Here is a 22124-nt window from a genome sequence, read left to right as displayed (position 1 = left end):
AGTTTTTGATTTGTTAAAATTTTTTGAATTATCCAATAAATGTCGTTCCACTTCATGATTGTGTACCACTTGTTGTTGATTCTTCACTAAAAAATACAGTTTTATATCTTTGTTTGAAGCCTGAAATGTGGCAAAAGGCCGCAAAGTTCAAGGGGGCTGAATACTTTCGCAAGGCACTGTATCTTTAAGCATGGTCAAATGAGTAATTATGATGTGGATGATGTATTAAACCACACAGACACATCAAAGATGCAGTCGCCCTGAACTGAGCTGCAGGACAGGAAGGAAACTGCTTATGGATGTCAACATGGGGTCATTGGTGAATTTAAAACAGCCACAAAGTTCAATGGCTGTGAGAGGAGAAAATGGAGGATGGATCAACAACATTGTAGTGACTCTACAATGACCTAAGTGAAAAGAATAAAAAATATACAGGAAATGCATATGTATGCAACAAGGCACTAAAGTAAGACTGTAAAGGAATATATTTTTGGCCTGGATACAAAGCCTTATGTTTGGGGCAAATCCAACACAACGCGTCACTAAGTAACTGCCTCCTTACTTTCAAGCATAGTGGTGGCTGCATCATGGTACTGTATGGGTGACATCAACAAAGACGGTAGGTTTTAGGATAAAAAATCAAACGGGAGGGAGCTAAGCACAGGAAAAATCCTAGAGGAAAACCTGCTTCAGTCTGCTTTACACCAGACACTGGGAGGGGAAATCACCTTTCAGCAGGATAATAACCTACCACACAAAGCCAAATCTACACCGGAGTTGCTGCCAAAAAATGTATAAAAAAATACAAAATCTTCCTCTTTCACAGAGTACTTTGTGTAGATTGTTGACAAAAATGACAAATCCATTTTAATCCCAATTTGTAACAATAAAATTTGAGGAAATCAACAGGGGTGTAGACTTTCTATAGCCACTGTATATTATAGGTTACAGTAGGCTACTAAATCAAGAAAAGATTAGTCTCCTCTTCAGCAGTAGGCTGTATCAAAACTAAGTTTTTCTTGCGATTGTATTTTGAAGTCAGTGCCATTGTCAAGTTTATTTTGCCAAGTTGCCAAGTTGCCAAGTTTATTTAGTAGCCAACTATGGACACACACACACACACACACACACACACACACACACACACACACACACACACACACACACACACACACACACACACACACACACACACACACACACACACACACACACACACACACACACACACACACACACACACACACACACACACACACACACACAATTCAGAAAGTATTCAGACCTCTTGACTTTTGCCACATTTAGTTACATTACAGGCTTATTCTAAAATGGATTAAATTGTTGTTATTCCTCAATCTACACACAATACCCCATAATGACAAAGGAAAAAAAAGTACAATTTTTTGCAAATGTATTACAAATATAAAACTGAAATCACCTTAGTATCACAAGTATTCAGACCCTTTACTCAGTACTTTGTTGAAGCACTTTTTGCAGTGATTACAGCCTCAAGTCTTCTTGGGTATGACGCTACAAGCTTGGCACATCTGGGCTCCCGAGTGGCGCAGCATCTCAGTGCTTGAACATCTCACTGTGTTCTTGGGGTCCTTCAATGTGGCTGAATTGTTTTTGTACCCTTCCCCATATCTGTGCCTCGACACAATCCTGTCTCAGAGCTCTATAGACAATTCATTCAACCTCGTGGCTTGATTTTTGCTCTAACATGCACTGTCAACTGTGGAACCTTATATAGACAGGTGTGTGCCTTTCCAAATCCAATCAATTGAATTTACCACAGGTACACTCCAATCAACTTGAAGAAACATCAAGGATGATCAATGGGTCATTGTCCTTTTGAAATACAAATGATAGTCCCACTAAGCGCCAACCAGATGGGATGGTGTATCGCCGCAGAATGCTGTGGCAGCCATGCTGGTTAAGTGTGCCTTGAATTAATAAATCACTGACAGTGTCACCAGAAAATCACCGTCAGACCTCCTCCTCCATGCTTCACAGTGGGAACTACACATGCGGAGACCATCCGTTCACCTACTCTGCGTCTCACAAAGACACAGTGGTTGGAACCAAAAATCTCAAATTCAGATCAAAGGACCGATTTACACCAGTCTAATGTTCATTGCTCATGTTTCTTGGCACAAGCAAGTCTCTTCTTATTATTGGTGTCCTTTAGAAGGGGTTTCTTTGCAGTGATTCGACCATGAAGGCCTGACTCACGCTGTCTCATCTGAACAGTTGAGGTTGAGATGTCTGCTACTGGAACTGTGTGAAGCATTTATTTGGGATGCAATTTCTAAGGCTGGTAACTCTAATGAACATATCATCTGCAGCAGAACTAACTCTCGGTCTTCCTGTGGCGATCCTCATGAGAGCCAGTTTCATCATAGGGCTTGATAGTTTTTGAGACTGCACTTGAAGAAACTTTCAAAGTCCTTGACATGTTCAGGATTGACTGACCTTAGTGTCTTAAAGTAATGATGGGCTGTCATTTGTCTTTACTTATTTGAGCTGTTCTTGCCATAATATGGACCTGGTCTTTTACCAAATAGGGCAACATTCTGTATTCCACCCCTACCTTGTCACAACACAACTGATTGCCACAAATTCATTAAGAAGGACAGAAATTCCACAAATGAACTTTTAACAAGGCCCACCTGTTAATTGAAACGCATTCCAGGTGACTACCTCATGAAGCTGGTTGAGAGAATGCCAAGCTTGTGCAATGCTGTCATCAAGGCAAAGGGTGGCTACTTTTGAAGAATCTCAAATATAAAATATATCTTGATTTGGTTACTACATGATTCCATGGGGTGGCAGGGTAGCCTAGTGGTTAGAGCCTTGGACTAGTAACCGGAAGGTTGCAAGTTCAAACCCCCGAGCTGACAAGGTACACATCTGTCGTCCTGCCCCTGAACAGGCACTGTTACTAGGCCGTCATTGAAAATAAGAATTTGTTATTAACTGACTTGACTAGTTAAATAAAGGTGATTTCTTCACTATTATTCTACAATGTAGAAAATAGTAAAAATAAAGAAAAATCCTGGAATGAGTAGGTTTGTTCAAACTTTTGACTGGTACTATATATATATATATATTTTTTTTACAGGGCACATTTGTAAAAAGAGGTTTCAATATGCCTTCCCTGTTAATATAAAGGTTAAATCAAATCAAATTATTTTTTCTTATGTGGATTGAATATAACAATTAATAAATGTCCCATGATGGGGGTGACTGCCCGTTACTGCTTATCACTTATTAACCATCATTTATCCACATTACTTTAATAAAATATTTCAGTTGTGTGTTTTAGACCAATTTGATGACTTGTTTCATTCCAAGTCATCAACTCATCTCTATAGAACTGCTGCCTTATACTGTCTGACAAAATCACTATTTTAGTAGTTCTTTAAAGTAAATAAGGCATACTTTTATGACAGCTGAATACCAATTACCAATCTTAGATCATGTCTTTTCAGGAAGAGATACCACACGAAGCAATTGCTCTCTATTCCTCTCGATCGCACATTCTTCTGTCTCTTCTCTCCGACATGTCGGTTAATTACTCAGCAATACTTGCCATCGACTATAATGCAATATGCAAATATGCCTGAAGCAAAATATAAAACACACCACACCAAATCATATTACATCAGAATCCCATTCTGAATCACACGGAGTATACCAAATATTAGGTACACCTTAGTAATACTGAATTGCATCCCCCTTTTGCCTTCAGAACAGCCTCAATTTGTCCACACGCAATCTGTCGAAAGCGTTCAACAGGAATATTGGCCCATGTTGACTCCAATGCTTCCCAAAGTTGTGTCAAGTTGGCTGGATGTGGTGGAATATTCTTGATACCCACACACCCAGCATTGTTGCAGTTCTTGACACAAGCCGGAGCGCCTGGCACCTACTACCATATCCCGTTCAAAGACAAAAAAAATTGTCTTGCCCATTCACCCTCTGAATGGCACACATACACAACATACACAATCCATGTCTCAAAATCCTTCTTTAACCCATCTCCTCCCTTTAACCTACACAAATGAAAGTGTATTTAACAAGTGACATCAATAAGGGATCATAGCTTTCATCTGATTCAAAACCAAATGCACTCTGCACATACAGTCTGAGGAGTCTCCGAAGAGCAGGTGTTCTTAATGTTTTGCGCACTCAGTGTATGTCTCTGCACTCCTTTCATTTTTATGGGACAGAGACATCATTCAGAATGGGATTCTGATGTAATATTATTTGGTTTGGAGTGTTTTGGAGCATTTTCTAACATGTGTTAGACACATATTCATAATGCGTTGCAATCAATGGCAAGTGATGACTCAGCAAAATGTGTCTACCAATTTTTTTCTGTAATGAAACAAAATATATAAAAAATAAACCTGTTTTGGGGATCAACTACAATCACAGATAGAGTGAAAGTAAGTCTACAAAGAAAATTGGTGAACTTACTTTTTCCGTTAAAGGTAGGCAGGTAGCCTAGTGGTTGGGCAAGTAACCAAAAGGTTGCTGAATCGAATCCCTGAGCTGACAATGTCAAAATATGTCGTTCTGCCCCTGAACAAGGCAGTTAACCCACTGTTCCCCAGTAGGCCATCATTGTAAGTAAGAATTTGTTCTTAACTGACTTGCTGAGTTTAAAAAAGTTACAATTTTTAAAAAGCTGCCATTTCATCCCTAGGCCTTTTGCTGGTTTGTGTATTATTTTTCTGTCGGAAGTCTACATACACTTAAACTCAGTTTTTCACAATTCCTGACATTTAATCCTAGTAAAAATTCCCTGTCTTAGGTCAGTTACGATCACCACTTTATTTTAAGAATGTGAAATGTCAGAATAAGAGAAGAGAGAATGATTTATTTCAGCTTTTATTGCTTTCATCACATTCCCAGTGAGTCAGAAGTTTACATAAACTCAATTAGTATTGGGTAGCGTTGCCTTTAAATTGTTTAACTTGGGTCAAACATTTTGGATAGCCTTCCACAAGCTTCCCACAATAAGTTGGGTGAATTTTGGCCCATTCCTCCCGACAAAGCTGGTGTAACTGAATCAGGTTTGAAGGCCTCTTTGCTCGCACATGCTTTTCCAGTTCTGCCCACACATTTTCTATAGGAGTGAAGTCAGGGCTTTGTGATGGCCACTCCAATACCTCGACTTTGTTGTCCTTAAGCCATTTTGCCACAACTTTGGAAGTATGCTTGGGGTCATTGTCCATTTGGAAGAGCCATTTGCGACCAAGCTTTAACTTCTGATTGATGTCTTGAGATGTTGCTTCAATATATCCACATAATTGCCCTCCTCATGATGCCATCTATTTTGTGAAGTGCACCAGTTCCTCCTGCAGCAAAGCACCCCCACAACATGATGCTGCCACCCCCGTGCTTCACGGTTGGGATGGTGTTCTTCGGCTTGCAAGTATCCCCCTTTTTCCTCCAAACATAACGATGGTCATTATGGACAAACAGTTCTATTTTTGTTTCATCAGACCAGAGGACATTTCTCCAAAAAGTACGATCTTTGTGCCGATGTGAAGTTGGAAATGAGAGTCTGTCTTTTTTATGGCAGTTTTGGAGCAGTGGATTCATCCTTGCTGAGTGGCCTTTCAGGTTATGTTGATATAGGACTCGTTTTACTGTGGATATAGATACTTTTGTACCTGTTTCCTCCAGCACTTCACAAGGTCCTTTGCTGTTGTTCTGAGATTGATTTGCACTTTTTGCACCAAAGTACGTTCATCTCTAGGAGACAGAACACGTCTCCTTCCTGAGCAGTATAACGGCTACGTGGTCCCATGATGTTTATACTTGCGTACTATTGTTTGTACAGATGAACGTGGTACCTTCAGGCATTTGGAAATTGCTCCCAAGAATGAACCAGACTTGTGGAGGTTTACAATTGTTTTTCTGAGGACTTGGCTGATTTCTTTTGATTTTCCCATGATATCAAGCAAAGAGGCACTGAGTTTGAAGGATGGCCTTGAAATACATCCACAGGTACACCTCCAATTGACTCAATGATGTCAATTAGCCTATCAGAAGCTTCGAAAGCCATGACATAATTTTCTCGAATTTTCCAAGCTGTTTAAGTGCACAGCCAACTTAGTGTATGTAAACTTCTGACCTACTGAAGTTGTGATACAGTGAATTATAAGTGAAATAATCTGACTCTAAACAATTGTTGGAAAAATGACTTGTGTCATGCACAAAGTAGATGTCCTAACAGACTTGCCAAAGCTATAGTTTGTTAACAAGACATTTGTGGAGTGGTTGAAAAACAAGTTGTAATGACTCCAACCTAAGTGTATGTATACTTCCGACTTCATCTGTACTGGTTCATTGACCTTAATGGCATTCACGTCCAGTAAATCCACATGCGGTCACCCTTTGACTGCTCCAATCCTAGTTAAGCCATGTGTCCAACCACACAGGCCTCCTCTCATACTGCCATGACCAGGCAGGCATTTGATGACTAACAACAATATATAGGTCAAGTCTAAGATCTCAAGTAGACCACTGTCTCGCCACCACTGAGATACAAACACACAAGTGACTAATAGTTAGTAAGTTGGTGATATGCACATCCCAAACTTTAACAACAGTGCTTTGCCAAAAACGCAGTACAGATTTGTGGTGCAGCTTGAATTAAACAACAGCATATGCTGCGGGTGAGCTTCCTTTCATTGTGCAAAATGACTAATAGGAAGAAAACAATGCGACAGAATGAATTATGACTTCCTGTATATGTGCGCTAACAGGGATGACCAAAGCACAGTCAGAGGGAGGACGGAGACTGTTGCAAGTTTATATGATGAACGAGAACTTATTAAACCCCACTCCCACACTTACTGGTCAGAGAGTGCAGAAGGAAACCAAAGTCGAACGTCAACAAGTGACGTTTTGTTTGTTTTACAGGTCACTGACTTTTATAAGCTCCCCATATTATCCATTTGTAATAACTAGGGTTGCAAAATACCAGGAACCTTCAATAAATTCCCATCATTTATAATCAGGAGGGAATAAGCATGACATTCGGTAGCTTCCATCCAGGATTTCTGAAAAACTACAGAAATTATCGAAAGTTCCCGGGATCTTGCAACCCTACTCTTAACATAATGAGACATATTGTAAGGCTAGTCACTGGCCTCTCACAACAAGCAGTAATGTATCCACATGTTGTGAAACTGTTGAATTGATTAGGGACTATTTGAGCAGTTTGGTTTGAATAGGCTCTTCAAGTATAGAATGAACTCAGCATCATCTATTAACAATTGTTTTGACTTGTTTGGTTTAATTTGTGATGTAAAGAGACACCCCAGACGTTTGTTCTGCACGCTGAACTCAATGATGCACAGATGTGGTGACGTTGGTTTTTACAAGGATGTAAATTGGCCTAGACAGTTTCCTGGAAACAAATAGGTTATTCCAGCTGGAAAAAGAGAGAGGGAGGAAGAAGGAGGCCGAGAGAGAAACAGGGTGGAGAGAGCGAAATAGAGAGAGAGAGAAAGACAGACGTTGTGAGGAATCGAACAAGAATGAAGAAAGATAAACGAAGGGATGAAAAGAAAAACGGAGTGAGAGAGGAGGCAGACGGCAGAGGGAAATAAAGTAGGTTTATGATGTTCAAGACAACAAACTCGGCGTGTGACCAGACCATAAAACCCGGTACTCATTCCAACATAAATGAACATTGGAGAACATCACCTGGGGAATCTGTAGATAATCTCTGAGTCTGCTCTTCTGTTATGAAGTCAGAGCCAAAGTCAACCTCTGTGATAATAAATGGAAACAAAGGGTACATCTAGGGAGAGTTGGCTGAGAGGAGAGAGATAGGGCACCCAGACAGACAGAACCATGCAGGTGTCTGAGTGACATGGCGAGATGCCAGACTGACATTTTCTGACAGAGCACATTCTTCCCACCCACCCGACACAAATAAGAGGGTCTTCACACTTACTAGACTTTTCGCAAAATTACCCTCGACTACACATATACTGCACATGTAAACAGAATTGTTTCGTTGAGCCAACACTCGTACAATAAAATAATGTAATAGCAAAGCAATGTGTTTGAAACAGCAGAAATTTACAGACACTTTCCTTATTTGTTAGACTAGTTTTATTGAGTTTTTACAGCCTGTTACAAAAAAATGATTGCTGTAGCTTTAAATCTCAAGAGTTTTTTTGCTTGACTGCAATGAGCCACCACTGAGGTACAGGCAAGAAGCAATGTTTTCAGTGGCAATTTGTTTAAACCTCATGGTATAATAACTTTCATGATATAGATCAAATGAAGCCTGGTTTGTTCTAAGTGAACTTTTCTACAGTAGCTTGTGTAACTTTAATACCTTTGCTAATCAAGGGCGTAACTTTGTGTTGCATATTGGGCGGTTCCGGGTCAATGGGTTCTGGGGTTGTTTCTGGTCAATTTTTAAGGGAAAATACATCCAAAACTTTCCTGATAATCTGGTTAATGACAGGAGGTTGGTGGCACCTTAATTGGGGAGGACGGGCTTGTGGTAATGGCTGGAGCGGAATAGGTGGAATGGTATCAAATACATCAAACACGTGGTTTCCATGTGTTTGATGACATGTGTTTTGTCCTCCCCTCACCAGCCTCCACTGTGGTCAAAATATCCCAACCCCAACTGAAATACAATAACTTCAGTATTACTTTAAACTGTCGGTCTAACTCTTTTACTTCAGAACGTAACCATGCTTGGTTTGTCAGTTCTGGGGTGCGTTCAGTTCAATTGCACGTTTGCTATGATGCATAATGGGTTGTACAGTGTGCACATATTCACTGTCTTTATCATTGGATCGGTACTACTGGAATTAATGGGGGGAGGAAATAGTTTCCTCCTCCAGGCTCGATAGATGTTATATTGTACAAATTGTGTCTCCCCCTTTCATAGGCCTAGATTAGATGGTTGTATGCAAGACAAGGTCATTTGTACTGATCTGTTTATCAGTGTCAGCAGAGTAGGCTACTAATTTGTGTCGTATTAAAAAATATGTTGCTTATGTCTCCAGTCATATAACGTTTCTTAGAATTGCATGAAATGTGTTTACAAAAGGCCACATTTTTCCCATGCAAAGAAAGGAGAAGAAACATCTCTGATTAGGCCTACTCTATCTCGCTACACACTCAGGCAAGAATTGTTCAATTGCTCTCTTTTTTGCTAACAGTTGATTGAGTTATATTATTACCCTAAATTATGACCATGTGATTTACTCATCACATTAGCCTATCTTCCATTAGTCTGTAAATGCCATGATAAATGCATGCAATTTTATGGGGAAAAAAATTGCTTCCCCAAACGAATGCACCGCCTATGGATGTCAGCATTTAAAGTCAGCCTTGTTGTGACTTGATAGTGGGTATTATGCATCTTTTTCACGTTTCTCTGTATGCGCCATTCCACATTTAAATGAGTTAATTTACCATATGGTGAGGTTGAGTAGTGGTTGACATAGTATATGCCATTCTACAGACCTTCAAACCTAATATTGTGGTGATAATTAAGGGCTGGGGTCATTTTTGTTTGTTTTTGCTGTTCTCCAAATAGCTTTTTAAAGTTTTTTAATTGTGTAGAAATGCAGTAAATGAGCTTCAACTTCCAAAGAATTCCTTGGAGGAACACACCCCACTTTGCCATACCCTAGGCTTAGCTGAACAGACAGACAGACAGACAGACAGACAGACAGACAGACAGACAGACAGACAGACAGACAGACAGACAGACAGACAGACAGACAGACAGACAGACAGACAGACAGACAGACAGACAGACAGACAGACAGACAGACAGACAGACAGACAGACAGACAGACAGACAGACAGACAGACAGACAGACAGACAGACAGACAGACAGACAGACAGACAGACAGACAGACAGACAGACAGACAGACAGACAGACAGACAGACAGACAGACAGACAGACAGACAGACAGACAGACAGACAGACAGACAGACAGGTTATTGGCCAGTCAATCATGTTACAACCTGATCCACATTCCATCTCACCCTCTGCTTCACAAATTGCTTATCATCCGTTAGTAACACTGTTTTGCATGTACTCTATATCAAATAGAGGTCCAACATTTTTTTCTGGTTCACTTGGATTTTCATTTGGTAAGTATCTGTCCTTCTGGAATTCCTTAGAGACTCAAGGAGTATGTTTTGCTGGAAAATCCCATTGGTAGACATCCATATTCCCTTCAAACTGCTATAATATAGGGAAGGGAAGAGAAAGGAGATACCTAGCCAGTTGCACAACTGAATGCATTCAACCAAAATGTGTCTTCCCAACCCCTCTGCATTCTGTTCAATGCAGAATCTGTAGCTGTGACCCTGTGCTCAATCTTTGTCTTCCCCAAAGCTTTACTCGACCTGGGATGAGTCAGAGAGAGCAGGCGAATACTACAAACATTGCCTTACTAATCCTTCATTTACAAGCACTGTAAGTAAAACAGAACCTTAAGGTTCTGAGAAAAAGTCATTCGATGTAGTTTCTTTTCTCAGGGATTTCCAGGCTGTGGACGTTTAGTCACACGGCATGATACACTTACATTACCACTGGTATGAATCAGTCAGAGAGAACGTATACTTATAAAGATACAGGACTGGAAAGATCAAACTGAGGAAAATATAGCAAAAGAGAGTCTAAGGCACCTGAGGAATACCACTGTGACAATATTGCATCTAATTCAAAGTCAAATATTTACTTCATCCAGTGTCTTAGGCTGAGCCCCAGAAATAATATCTGGAAATTGTCAGTCGCCCATGAACAATAAACACTAGCTCAGGCATATGACAGTACAGACTTAAGAAGGAAACCGTTGCAGTATGTGGTTTGAGGTTTTGGCAGAGTCTGTGGTACAGTCTGTGAAGCACTACCCAGAAATTGTGTTGGCAGAACAAAATCATTATTTTTTATTTGATTTATTTCACCTATATTTAACCAGGTAGGCTAGTTGAGAACAAGTTCTCATTTGCAACTGCGACCTGGCCAAGATAAAGCGTAGCAATTTGACACACAACAACACAGAGTTACACATGGAATAAACAAAACACACAGTCAATAATACAGTAGAACAAAAGAGAACAAAAAGTCTTTATACAGTGAGTGCAAATGAGGTAAGTTAAGGGAGTTAAGGAAATAAATAGGCCATGGTGGCGAAGTAATTACAATATAGCAATTAAACACTGGAATGGTAGATCGGCAGAAGATGACTGTACAAGTAGAGATACTGGGGTGCAAAGGAGCAAGATAAATAAATAAATACTAGTATGGGGATGAGGTAGGTAGATAGATGGGCTGTTTACAGATAGGCTGAGAACAGGTGCAGTGATCTGTGAGCTGCTCTGACAGCTGGTGCTTAAAGCTAGTGAGGGAGATATGAGTCTCCAGCTTCAGAGATATTTGCAATTTCGTTCCAGTCATTTATCAGATACAGAACACTTGAACAGAAATCTGCACATTTTTGCTCATGCTATTTTTGACATTTTTTTTATACCTGGATAATTTGGGGCAATCTGGTTGTGGCCCCATTCCTCTAACTCTTACACTTCAATGGCTGTTGCAAACTAAGCTCCAGACAAAACATTCACCATCAAACACCTTCACCATGAATCTAACCTCGTTGTCAGGCTCAATTGCTAGGGAGAGCCAGATGGTGGATGAGATTACTCAAAGTTTTTATGGGAAGGAGTAGCTGTGCTGCTTGCATGACACCATGTATTCACATCACACAAAAACAATTCCCAGTGAAGACTGAACCATGCCAAAACCACACAAAGCCTCCTCTCTGCCCCCAGAGTGTCTATGCTGTCTGCACCTTGTAAAGCTGATGACAGTGATTTAGAAGAGGTATGTGTTAGAGTGGACCTTAATGATGGCTGACAACTGCACAATCCCAGCCAGACCCATTATACCTGTGCCACCCCATAAATCCACTGGCACCATTGGTCTTCTATTACAGCACGGCACATGACAATAAGGCAGACTGGCATGCCACTTCCCATCCTCACAAGCATTGTTTTCACACCTCTGTCCTGTCCTGAGGCTGCATTTATTGTAGCTAGGAATTTTATCAAGGCTAATCTGAAAACAAGAATCCCTACATTTTATCAGCATATCGAATGCGTGACCCGGGCTGGCAAAATTCTGGATCATTGCTACTCTAACTTCCGCAACGCATACAAAGCCCCCCCTTTCCCTCCTTTCGGGAAATCTGACCACAACTACATTTTGTTGCTCCCAGCCTATTGACAGAGCTAAAACAGGAAACGCTCGTGCTCAGGTCCGTTCAACACTGGTCCGACCAATTTCAAGATTGATTTGATCACGTGGACTGGGATATGTTCCGGATCGCATCGGACAACAACATTGATGTATGTGCTGATTCGGTGAGCGAGTTTATGAGCGGGCTCTCCTTCACCGCAGCCAATGTGAGTAAAACATTTAAATGTTAACCCTCACAAGGCTGCGGGCCAAGACGGCATCTCTAGCCACCCCCAGGTGGTAAGGGTAGAAAACAACATTCCTAGCCCGCTCCTGTACTCCCTATTCACCTATGACTGCGTGGCCATGCACACCTCCAATTACCAACAACAAGGCCTACAGGTGAGGGCCCTCAGAGTGTGGTTTCAGGAAAATAACCTCACACTCGACGTCAACAAAACAAAGGAGATGATCGTGGACTTCAGGAAACAGCAGAGGGACAGCAGTGGAGAAGGTGGAAAATTTTAACTTCCTCGGCGTACGGGCAAACTGAAATGGTCCACCCACACAGACAGCATGGTGAAGAAGGCGCAACAGCAACAGTGCCTCTTCAACCTCAGAAGGCTGAAGAAATGTTGCTTGTCACCAAAAACACTCACAAACCTTTACAGATGCACAATTGAGAGCATCCTGTCGGGCTGTATTGCCACCTGGTACTGCAACTGCTCTGCCCACAACCGTAATGCTCTCCAGAGGGTAGTGAGGTCTGCACAACGCATCACTGGGGGCAAACTATCTGCCCTCCAGGACACCTATACCCCCCGATGTCACAGGTAGGACAAAAAGATCATCAAGGACAACAACCACACGAGCCACTGCCTGTTCACCCTGTTATCATCCAGAAGGCGAGGTCAGTACAGGTGCATCAAAGCTGGGACCGAGAGACTGAAAAACAGCTTCTATCTCAAGGCCATCAGACTGTTAAACAGCCATCACTAACATTGAGTGGCTGCTGCCAACGCACTGACTCAAATCTCTAGCCACTCTAATAATAAAAAATTGGATGTAATAAATGTATCACTAGTCACTTTAAACAATGCAACTTGATACAATGCTTACATACCCTACATTACTAATTTCATATGTATATACTGTACTCTATACCATCGACTGCATCTTACCATCGCTCATCCATATATTTATATGTACATATTCTCATTCATTCCTTTACACTTGTGTGTATAAGGTAGTTGTTGTGAAATTGTTAGATTACGTGTTAGATATTACTGCAAGGTTGGAACTAGAAGCACAAGCATTTCGCTACACTCGCATTAACAACTGCTAACCATGTCTATGTGACCAATCAAATTGGATTAGATTTGATTAGGCTATTGTGCAACTGCTTGAGATTTTCTTGAGTAAATAGATGTGGGAGTCAGCTACCACTACTCAAACTACCCTACGGCACTTGGCTGAGGGAACCTGCCGGTTAGACTGAGGGAACCTGCTGCCAACACCAGCTGCACTATCCAGAAAATGGCTTCTCTTTGTCTTTATCTTCCACACCCTCTCGCTGCCCTGGACTGTGAAAGGACAGAGAACAGCTGTTGTACTATCAGACCCAGTGTGTGCCAGCTCTGACAAACCCTTGTGTTGACATAATAATCACAATATCGCTATAACTACCACACATACACAAGGGGAAGAGAAGCAAGAAGATGCATTTCAGGTACCAAGCCTAGATACATTGTGTGAGTTTCGATGTTGTTTCAACCATTGTGGGGTCGAAGGAAAATAAATGAAATATGTTTATGTCACGTGACCATAGTTCCTTTGTTTTGTCTTTGTTTTAGGATGGTCAGGACATGAGTTGGGGTGGGCAGTCTATGTTATTTTTTCTATGATTTGTGATTTCTGTGTTTGGCCTGGTATGGTTCTCAATCAGAGGCAGCTGTCCCTGATTGAGAACCATACTTAGGTAGTCTGTTTTCACCCTTGAGTTGTGGGTGATTATTTTCTGTTGTGTGTCTTCACCAGACAGGACTGTTTTGTTGTCGTTTCGTCCTTTCACTTTGTTGTTTTGTATTTCAGTGTTCCCTTTGATTCATGAAATATTTACATCATGAACACTTACCACGCTGCGCTTTGGTCCTCCTCTTCTTCCAACAACGGACGTTACAGTTTATTTGGTTCCTGAGAAAGCAAACCTTCTTATTCAATCATATTCAAGTCCTGGTTAATAATATGATGGATGGACATCCACACAGAACCCCCAGAAACATCAAAAAGATACAATTCTGCAGCATGTGGCTGCGTTCGTTCAAAGGATGAAAGAGTCTTTCAAAAATCACAACCCCAAGACCTCTGGAGGTTATTAAGATATGGGTGAATATTTCTGATGGTACGATTTCATCAGTGACTGGATGATGTTACGTGTAAAAGAAGGGAGAGGGCTATCGACGGGTTTGCTGACAATGTCACGAAAGCGGTGCGCACATTTCAATGGGGCAGAAGTTCCTGCGTTGTTGTGATTCTGGACAAGTGGCAACAATGACAAGAAGCTGCCATGTGGGGAATCGTAGATGGCTCATTTCAGCAAGTTCTAGCTTGTTCTTGATACCATGTCTTGTTTTGAGGTGTTTTGACTGTTGTCACTTCTATGCTAATAAGGCAAAACATTTGCTAGCTAGCAAACCAACAACTGTAACAATGTTTTTGAGAGACAACAATTGCTCATTGTGCAAATGCTTTTATGGTTTCAATAAACATTGGAGACTAAATATAGTATATGTTTTCAACAATCTATTCTAAGCCAACCCCGTCTGTTTTTTGTTGGTTTTGTTGCTAAACAACCATATAATCAGAAAATAGGAAGCAAAGACTAAGATATAAACCACTGAGGTTTCCCTACAAACAGCTGTGGAATGTTATCATGATTTGGTTGCTGAAATTGTACTTACTGTACATGCACACAGCACATACTCAAGAAGAATGAGTTCAAGTTCAAGTTCAGACTCTTTTCCTTGGAAAGCCTGCAGGCGGACCAAACGAATACATTGTGAATGAAACTCTTTGTTAAGCTGCAGAACTGATTTCTGAAATGCCAACCTGAGTACGTCCTTGAAAGGTGTGTGAGGTTTTGAACATTATTGTAGCATGCCCTCATAATGTTGACAAGTTGGAGGAGGATGCTCATACATTTATATGTATATATTCTTATTCCATTCCTTTACTTAGAAAGCTACACTGGCAATAACATCTGCTAACCATGTGTATGTGACCAATGCAATTTGATTTGACAAATGTATCAAACCTTAACACAAAATATAAGCAGTTATGATGGCTGATGGGAAACGTAATAACCTTGCAGACAACTTGAATAAAAAAAGATATCAAAAGCTGTCAATTCAGAATGATAAACTAACGAAGACTACGCTTTTTGCTTTTCCACTTATTGTATATCAGCAGCACGTTAATGGTATTCTCACACTCTGGCTTCAAACCAGGGGCACTGCATTTCTGTCCCTGAGACAGTTCTGTGGTTTGGTCATTAGTATCTATTGGCACCGTGTTGCATGCTGAGGAATGTACAGCTGTGCAGTGAAACTATGGTGTGTACTTCACTTCAGCATTTCTCCAGTGTCTCTTTAAGCCACCAGGACCCCAGGACTGTGTAAAAATCAATGCAGGAAAACATTGACCATGACCGTACAAACATAAATGTATATATGTAATGCATATACTGTATTTTATACCATCTACTGCATCTTGCCTATGCCACTGCATCTTGCCTATGTAAAAGGCTCAAGTGTATTTGTTTTGAATGTAGCCTATTGCTGTTGCAATTCACCGAGCTTCCACATAGTGGAGAAATTCTATTTGTACCACCTTTAAACATAATATTACATCACAATTTGGCACAGTGCATTATTTATGACAATTTTATAACCTTTACATCAAAACAGAAAAAAAGCTATGTCACTGATCTTACTGTGTGCTTTGCGGGGTGAGTTACCTGTTTGAAGCTTGCTTTGCCCCCCTCTATGATGAAGCTTGCTTTGCCCCCCTCTATGATGAAGCTTGCTCTGCCCTCCTCTATGATGAAGCTTGCTCTGCCCTCCTCTATGATGAAGCTTGCTCTGCCCTCCTCTATGATGAAGCTTGCTCTGCCCTCCTCTATGATGAAGCTTGCTCTGCCCTCCTCTATGATGTCACACCAATAAAGTGATGGGATTTTGATCATGTGGTTTCTCTGCACGGGTAATAATAGGTTAGATGTTCTCTTGTCAGACCAATAAATAAACACGTCAGGATTAAGCTGTCACAGTTTATATAATGTCCCACTCTTTCCCGAATTCACCCTATTCATTATTGTATATTCATAGTCTTGGATTGTGCTTGATAGGCCTAGGCCACCACCATCACATACTGCAAGGTTATATTTTAACCACCACACACTGACTCCTGGCTGACACAGTTGGTTGGGCTTGGGAAACTGTATTATGGAAAAGCTTTGCTTTAGCGACCAATTGTGCAGTGTTACAACTTCTTTATGCCAATGACGTGGTAAAATGTGTCTACTTGTGAGCACTGTTGGGAAAAAGGTCCAGTGCTAACAGGAACCCTTGCGATTCCCTTACCCCATTTAAGTAGACATTTAAAATGGCTACGGCAAGGGTTAAGGATAGGGTAAGAGTAGGGGTTAAGGTTGGGGTTGTCGGTAGGTACATCCCAATGATTCCGGATAGCACTGACTGTGTCAGGAATCCATGTGCAACGTTGCGTTTTTCTCTCGTGCATTGACGTTTGAAGCGCGTAGTTACCGTGGGAAATAGCCCAATAGGCTGAAGTCTCCCGCCAATGTGTGTTATTCATGAGACGCAGGAGGCACGTGGTGTGTGGGAGTTGGAGAGCTTCGGAAAATGGTCGACCACTGAATTTTACTGTTTCAAAGTGAAACCATTTCGCCCGTTGCTCCAGGCTCATTCCTCAGAGATGGATCATCACAGTGGGTCAGGGCTGACTCACTCAGCACTTGAGTTATAAGCCTCCAGAACACACGGAAGAAAACCAGTAGAGTAAAGTTTTGGGAGAGTAACAGTTAACGATGAACGACAACAACATTTTTTCCTAACTAATGTTTAATAAGTATATATATATATATTTTTACAAGTAATTAAGACAAGAGCGTCCTGCAAAGTGTGTTACGGACTTCATATTTGCTTGCTTTTCGTAACGGTTACAGCAGTTTTTCCAGCATAGAAGTTTTGCGAGATGGGTTACCTTCTGCAGCTGACGGTGCTCACGGTGCTAGTGCTGTGCGTAATGACCGGAGTGATGGACAGGAGGATGGAGGCGACTGAAGCAACGGTTAGGAATTTTCCAGCTTTTTGAAGTATTATCTATCTTCATTCTTTGAATTACATTGCAACTTCTGAATACTCAGCATTATTGTGGATGTTCACACTCATAATACAAACTTGATCAGAAATGCCTATGAACTGAACCATCCGAATAGGCATATGAGTAACCTATCATATTTCATATGGCTTTCCTGTGGCTGTTGTCCTGCACAGTGTAAGAGGTGAATAGGATCACTTTGAAACGTCTAAAGTAACCCTTGTATCCCCACTGGTTATTGTGTTACCAGGCATACCTGAAGAGGTATGGCTATCTGCACACTCCGCTGGATCCTCAGAACAAGGGCATCCAGACAGAAGATCTCATTGAGGCGCTCAGGTAAAGTAGATCCTCAGCAACACAACCTACAGTCTATGAACACAACAACAACTTTCATGTGTGATTCCTCTTCCCCAACAAACCTGAACAAGCAAAACATCTGAACATACTTACTCTAAATGTCCCTTTGTGAATACAGATCCAAACACAGCTCTTGTTCTATAGCTTTTTGCAAGTCACATTGACACATGCACCACAATCAATGCAGTTCTTTAGCATAACATTTCCCATTGGCAGGAAATGTTTCCTTGCCTTACATGTACAGTATTGCCATGCTGCATCTGCTATTGGAGATTTCAGTCCTTCCTTTCCCCAGGGTCTTCCAGAGAGTGACAGGCCTGCCTGTCAATGGAGTAATTGACAAGGCCACCCTAGAGATGATGAGACAGCCTCGCTGTGGCATAGAGGACACCTTCAACCAGAAAACCCTAAAATACAGAGTGCTGGGTGAGTGTGGAGAGGATATTGTATGTGGGGGTGGGATGAACCAGTGTTTCCCAGATGGTGGGTTGGGACATAAAACTTCATAAGAATAATCTTCACCTACACAATGTGGTTCCTCGTCTAGACCTGTGTTTATGGTAAATGCATGTTTTTGTCTTCTTTAGGTTACTGGCGCAAGAGAAACCTGACCTGGCGAATCTACAACTACACTCCCGACATGCCAAAGAGTGAGACAAAGAGGGCGATCCGCTCTGCCTTTAAGTACTGGAGCGACGTGGCTCCCCTGAGCTTCCGCGAGGTTGAGTATGGACGAGCCGACATCACGATCTCATTCCATGCCAAAGATGCCACTTGTGCTGTGCCTTTTGATGGACGGGGTGAGTGTGCCTATGGGTCGGATACAGTCGGGTTGGAGTCACTGTAGTTTTAGGACCGGGATTAATGCTGATCTCCGCTAGATCCACATTATAGCATGCTTGACCCTTTTAAAGGTGAATTCTAATTGAGCTGACATCTGCAGTGTTTACCTTAAACGCAATCTCCACGAACGCTGTCACATTGTTGCCTTTAAAAGCTGGGTTGTCTACAAGCGCGATCGGCTTGAATCTCAGCCTAACACGCGCACACACACACACACACACCAAACATACAGTAGTTAAGTACCCCATGTTTCACTGCTGATACTTATTAATTGCCATTGAAATATAGCGTAATTAACATTTTTAAAAAAACATTTATTTCGTAGGTCACGTGCTGGCCCATGCTGAACCCCCAGAGTCAGGCATTGTTCATTTTGACGAGGATGAGTTTTGGACAGAGGGCAAGTTCTATGGCATTAACCTGCGTATCATCGCTGCCCATGAGATAGGCCACGCCTTGGGCTTGGGCCACTCCCAGTACAGAAGTGCTCTCATGGCCCCTCACTACACCGGTTACCGTAACAACTTCCGTCTGCATTTTGATGACGTGAAAGGCATCCAGGCTATGTATGGTGAGTAGAGCCTGGGTTGGTCTGGTACCAATGTTTTTGGACTTTTTCACTTGAAAAACAGTACACCCTTCTCAGAAAGCTATATATTACACATCACCGGTAATGCTCTCATCCTCTCTCAAATCCTTTGTCCAATAATCTGTTTTAGGTAAACGTGATACAAGTGTTACAATTGAGCCCACGGTGGCACTCCCCACATACAGCCTCCCTGGTGCTAAGGGAGACATCCCTGACCCCTGCAATGCCAAGCTGGATGCCATCATGCTGGGTAAGATGTCTGCACACAATACTGACCAGCGATATACAGTCAAAAGTGGTGATGCTCACTGTAGTGTACATGTCTCCCTTGGAAGCTGTTATTTCTGCCTCACAAATTGTAGCGTTACACTATTCAAGATTGTAGCAATATTCTTTACTCTGATAGATTTAACTAACCACTTTTTTTGCTCTCTGCAATGGAATTGAGACGACAATGGAATTTGACAGGTTGAGATTGGACCTTCAGTGTTCTATTTCATGCTCCTCCTTATTAGGTCCATGGAGGAAGACATTTGCCTTCAGTGGTGATTATGTGTGGACGGTGTCTGACATGGGACACAATGCACCCATGAAGATCGACCGGCTGTGGACGGGACTGCCTGGGAACCTGAACGCAGCCGTTTACTCTCAGAGAACAAACAAGACATACTTTTTTAAAGGTGTAATATTTTCTGTAACTTTAAAATGTATTGTGTTTTTGACAAACAAATGAGGTAAAGTTGAGAGGATTTTAAAGATAGACCGATAGTATGAACTGTGTAATACTTGACAAGTGATTGATTGACAGTGATCCGGCCCAGAATGTGTTACTGTTTATCTCTCCTCATTTCAGCCGACTCACCAAAACTGTTTCTGACCACAGGTGATAAAGTGTGGAGATACACCAGTTTTCTCCTGGACTACGGGTACCCCAAAGAGCTCAAACGCATCCCACCTAATATTGATGCCGCTTTGTACTTAGAGAAGAATAAGAAGCTGGTCTTTTTCAAGGTAACCCAACACAAGACAACACAATTATATCAATACTTTTTAACCAGTAAACTCAAAATTGTTACAAATGAAAACTGAGCATTGTGGATTCAGTAAGTTGTTATAGTAGATTAATAACAAAAATTGAAGCAGTAGCATTTTTACCCACTTGAATATGATGAATATGCCAAATACCCAGCATGAAATACTCTTTGTACTAATCATCTTTGTCCTCTGTTGTTCCTCTCCTCAGGGTACAGGGTACTGGCAGTGGGATGAGCTGCGCCACAGTAACCTCAACGTGTACCCTAAACCCCTCTCTAAACTCTTCACTGGGGTGCCCTCCAACCCTGATGCTGCCTTTACCTGGACCAACGGAAACATCTTCTTCTTCAAGGGAGACAAGTACTGGCGTGTGAACGGTCTACTGAGTGTAGACAAAGGCTACCCGCTCAGCATGAGTGAACGCTGGATGCGCTGCTAGGAGCTAGACACTAGAGGGCAGCAGACACCATAAACCTCAATACTTTGCTGGTGAGATGTGTTCACAATTAACGGTTCAGGGAACCACACAACAACAACAACCACAACCACTCTGTGATAACATTGTGTTCACACTGTGAAACCAATATAATAACATATTTCCATGTACCAGTAGATCAGTCAAGGTACATAAAACTGAAATGTTATGTCAAACCAATTCTTTGAAACGTGAGATCGAATCTTTATCAACGTAAGTAGTGGGAAAGCCATTTGAAGTAAGACATATGTGCTTATATAAGGTTGAGTATTGAGTGTCATATCGTTATGGCCTACTAGTTCTCTGTTTCCATGTAACGCAGGCAGGACCTCAACCCAAACGTGTTAGACTAAGTTCTGAGGGAGTGTGTGGAGAGGCTGTTTGTTATGCTCTCTGGGTGCCTTCCAGGGGGGCCCTTCCTATCCCTCACAACAGATGTGGATGGGATTATTCAGTTGTTGTTTGCCCTCTTTTCAGTATGTGTACTGATTGCAATGGTGTTCACCCAGCACTTTGAAACTTCGTTTTCTTTTGACGTTTGGCTTGTGGACGGGTCTGAAAAAGTCTTTGTGAGTTTTTTGTCGCCATGTTATGCGTTTATACGGCTAGAGTATGGCCTTCCCACATAAAGGGAAGCCTAATATCATTGGTGTTGCGTCAGACTTCCAAGGTCAACACCAGCTTTTACATCACGATGTCTACATTTTATAACTGGCTTATAATTGTGTACTGATGTTTCTGTTGAACCTCATCATGTTTATTGATGTTTTTATAGTCATGTGACTCCTACGAGCTAAAGGGAATTCACAGTGTGTAGGCCTACAGTACCATTTGGAAATGTTTATATATGTGTGCAGTGATTTTTACTTAGCTGTTAATTCATCCAAGATGTAGTTGTACAAATGAGTAATGACAGTCAACAATAAAACCATTTCAACAGTCCTTGTTTCCTTTATGATGTACACGGAGTATAAAAAGCAGTAGGAACACCTGCTCTTTCCATGACATAGACTTACCAGGTGAAAGCTATGATCGCTTGATGTCACTTGTTAAATGCCAGACAGCTAAAAGAAGGATTTTTAAGCCTTGAGACAAATGAGACATGGATTTTGTATGTGTGCCATTTAAAGGGTGAATGGGCAAGACGAATGATTAAAGTACCTT

The 22124-nt window shown here is 41.5% G+C and overlaps 1 protein-coding gene across 1 annotated transcript; it reads left to right on the top strand.

Annotated features, from left to right (window-relative positions):
• Positions 1-17084: 17084 nt before the first annotated feature.
• On the top strand, positions 17085-21901 carry mmp19 (matrix metallopeptidase 19). Its single transcript, XM_046311278.1, has 9 exons — positions 17085-17628; positions 17909-17997; positions 18314-18444; positions 18606-18818; positions 19187-19432; positions 19581-19700; positions 19966-20130; positions 20334-20461; positions 20694-21901. The coding sequence occupies exons 1-9, from the start codon at positions 17533-17535 to the stop codon at positions 20922-20924; spliced, it is 1419 nt and encodes a 472-aa protein (XP_046167234.1). The 5' UTR covers positions 17085-17532; the 3' UTR covers positions 20925-21901.
• The last annotated feature ends 223 nt before the right edge of the window (positions 21902-22124 follow it).

The sequence above is a fragment of the Oncorhynchus gorbuscha genome, linkage group LG18 (assembly GCF_021184085.1).
Source record: "Oncorhynchus gorbuscha isolate QuinsamMale2020 ecotype Even-year linkage group LG18, OgorEven_v1.0, whole genome shotgun sequence".
In the NCBI taxonomy this organism is placed as follows: Eukaryota; Metazoa; Chordata; class Actinopteri; order Salmoniformes; family Salmonidae; genus Oncorhynchus; species Oncorhynchus gorbuscha.
The sequence above is the reverse complement of the archived record's forward strand: the minus strand, read 5'-3'. Positions and strand labels throughout refer to the sequence as shown.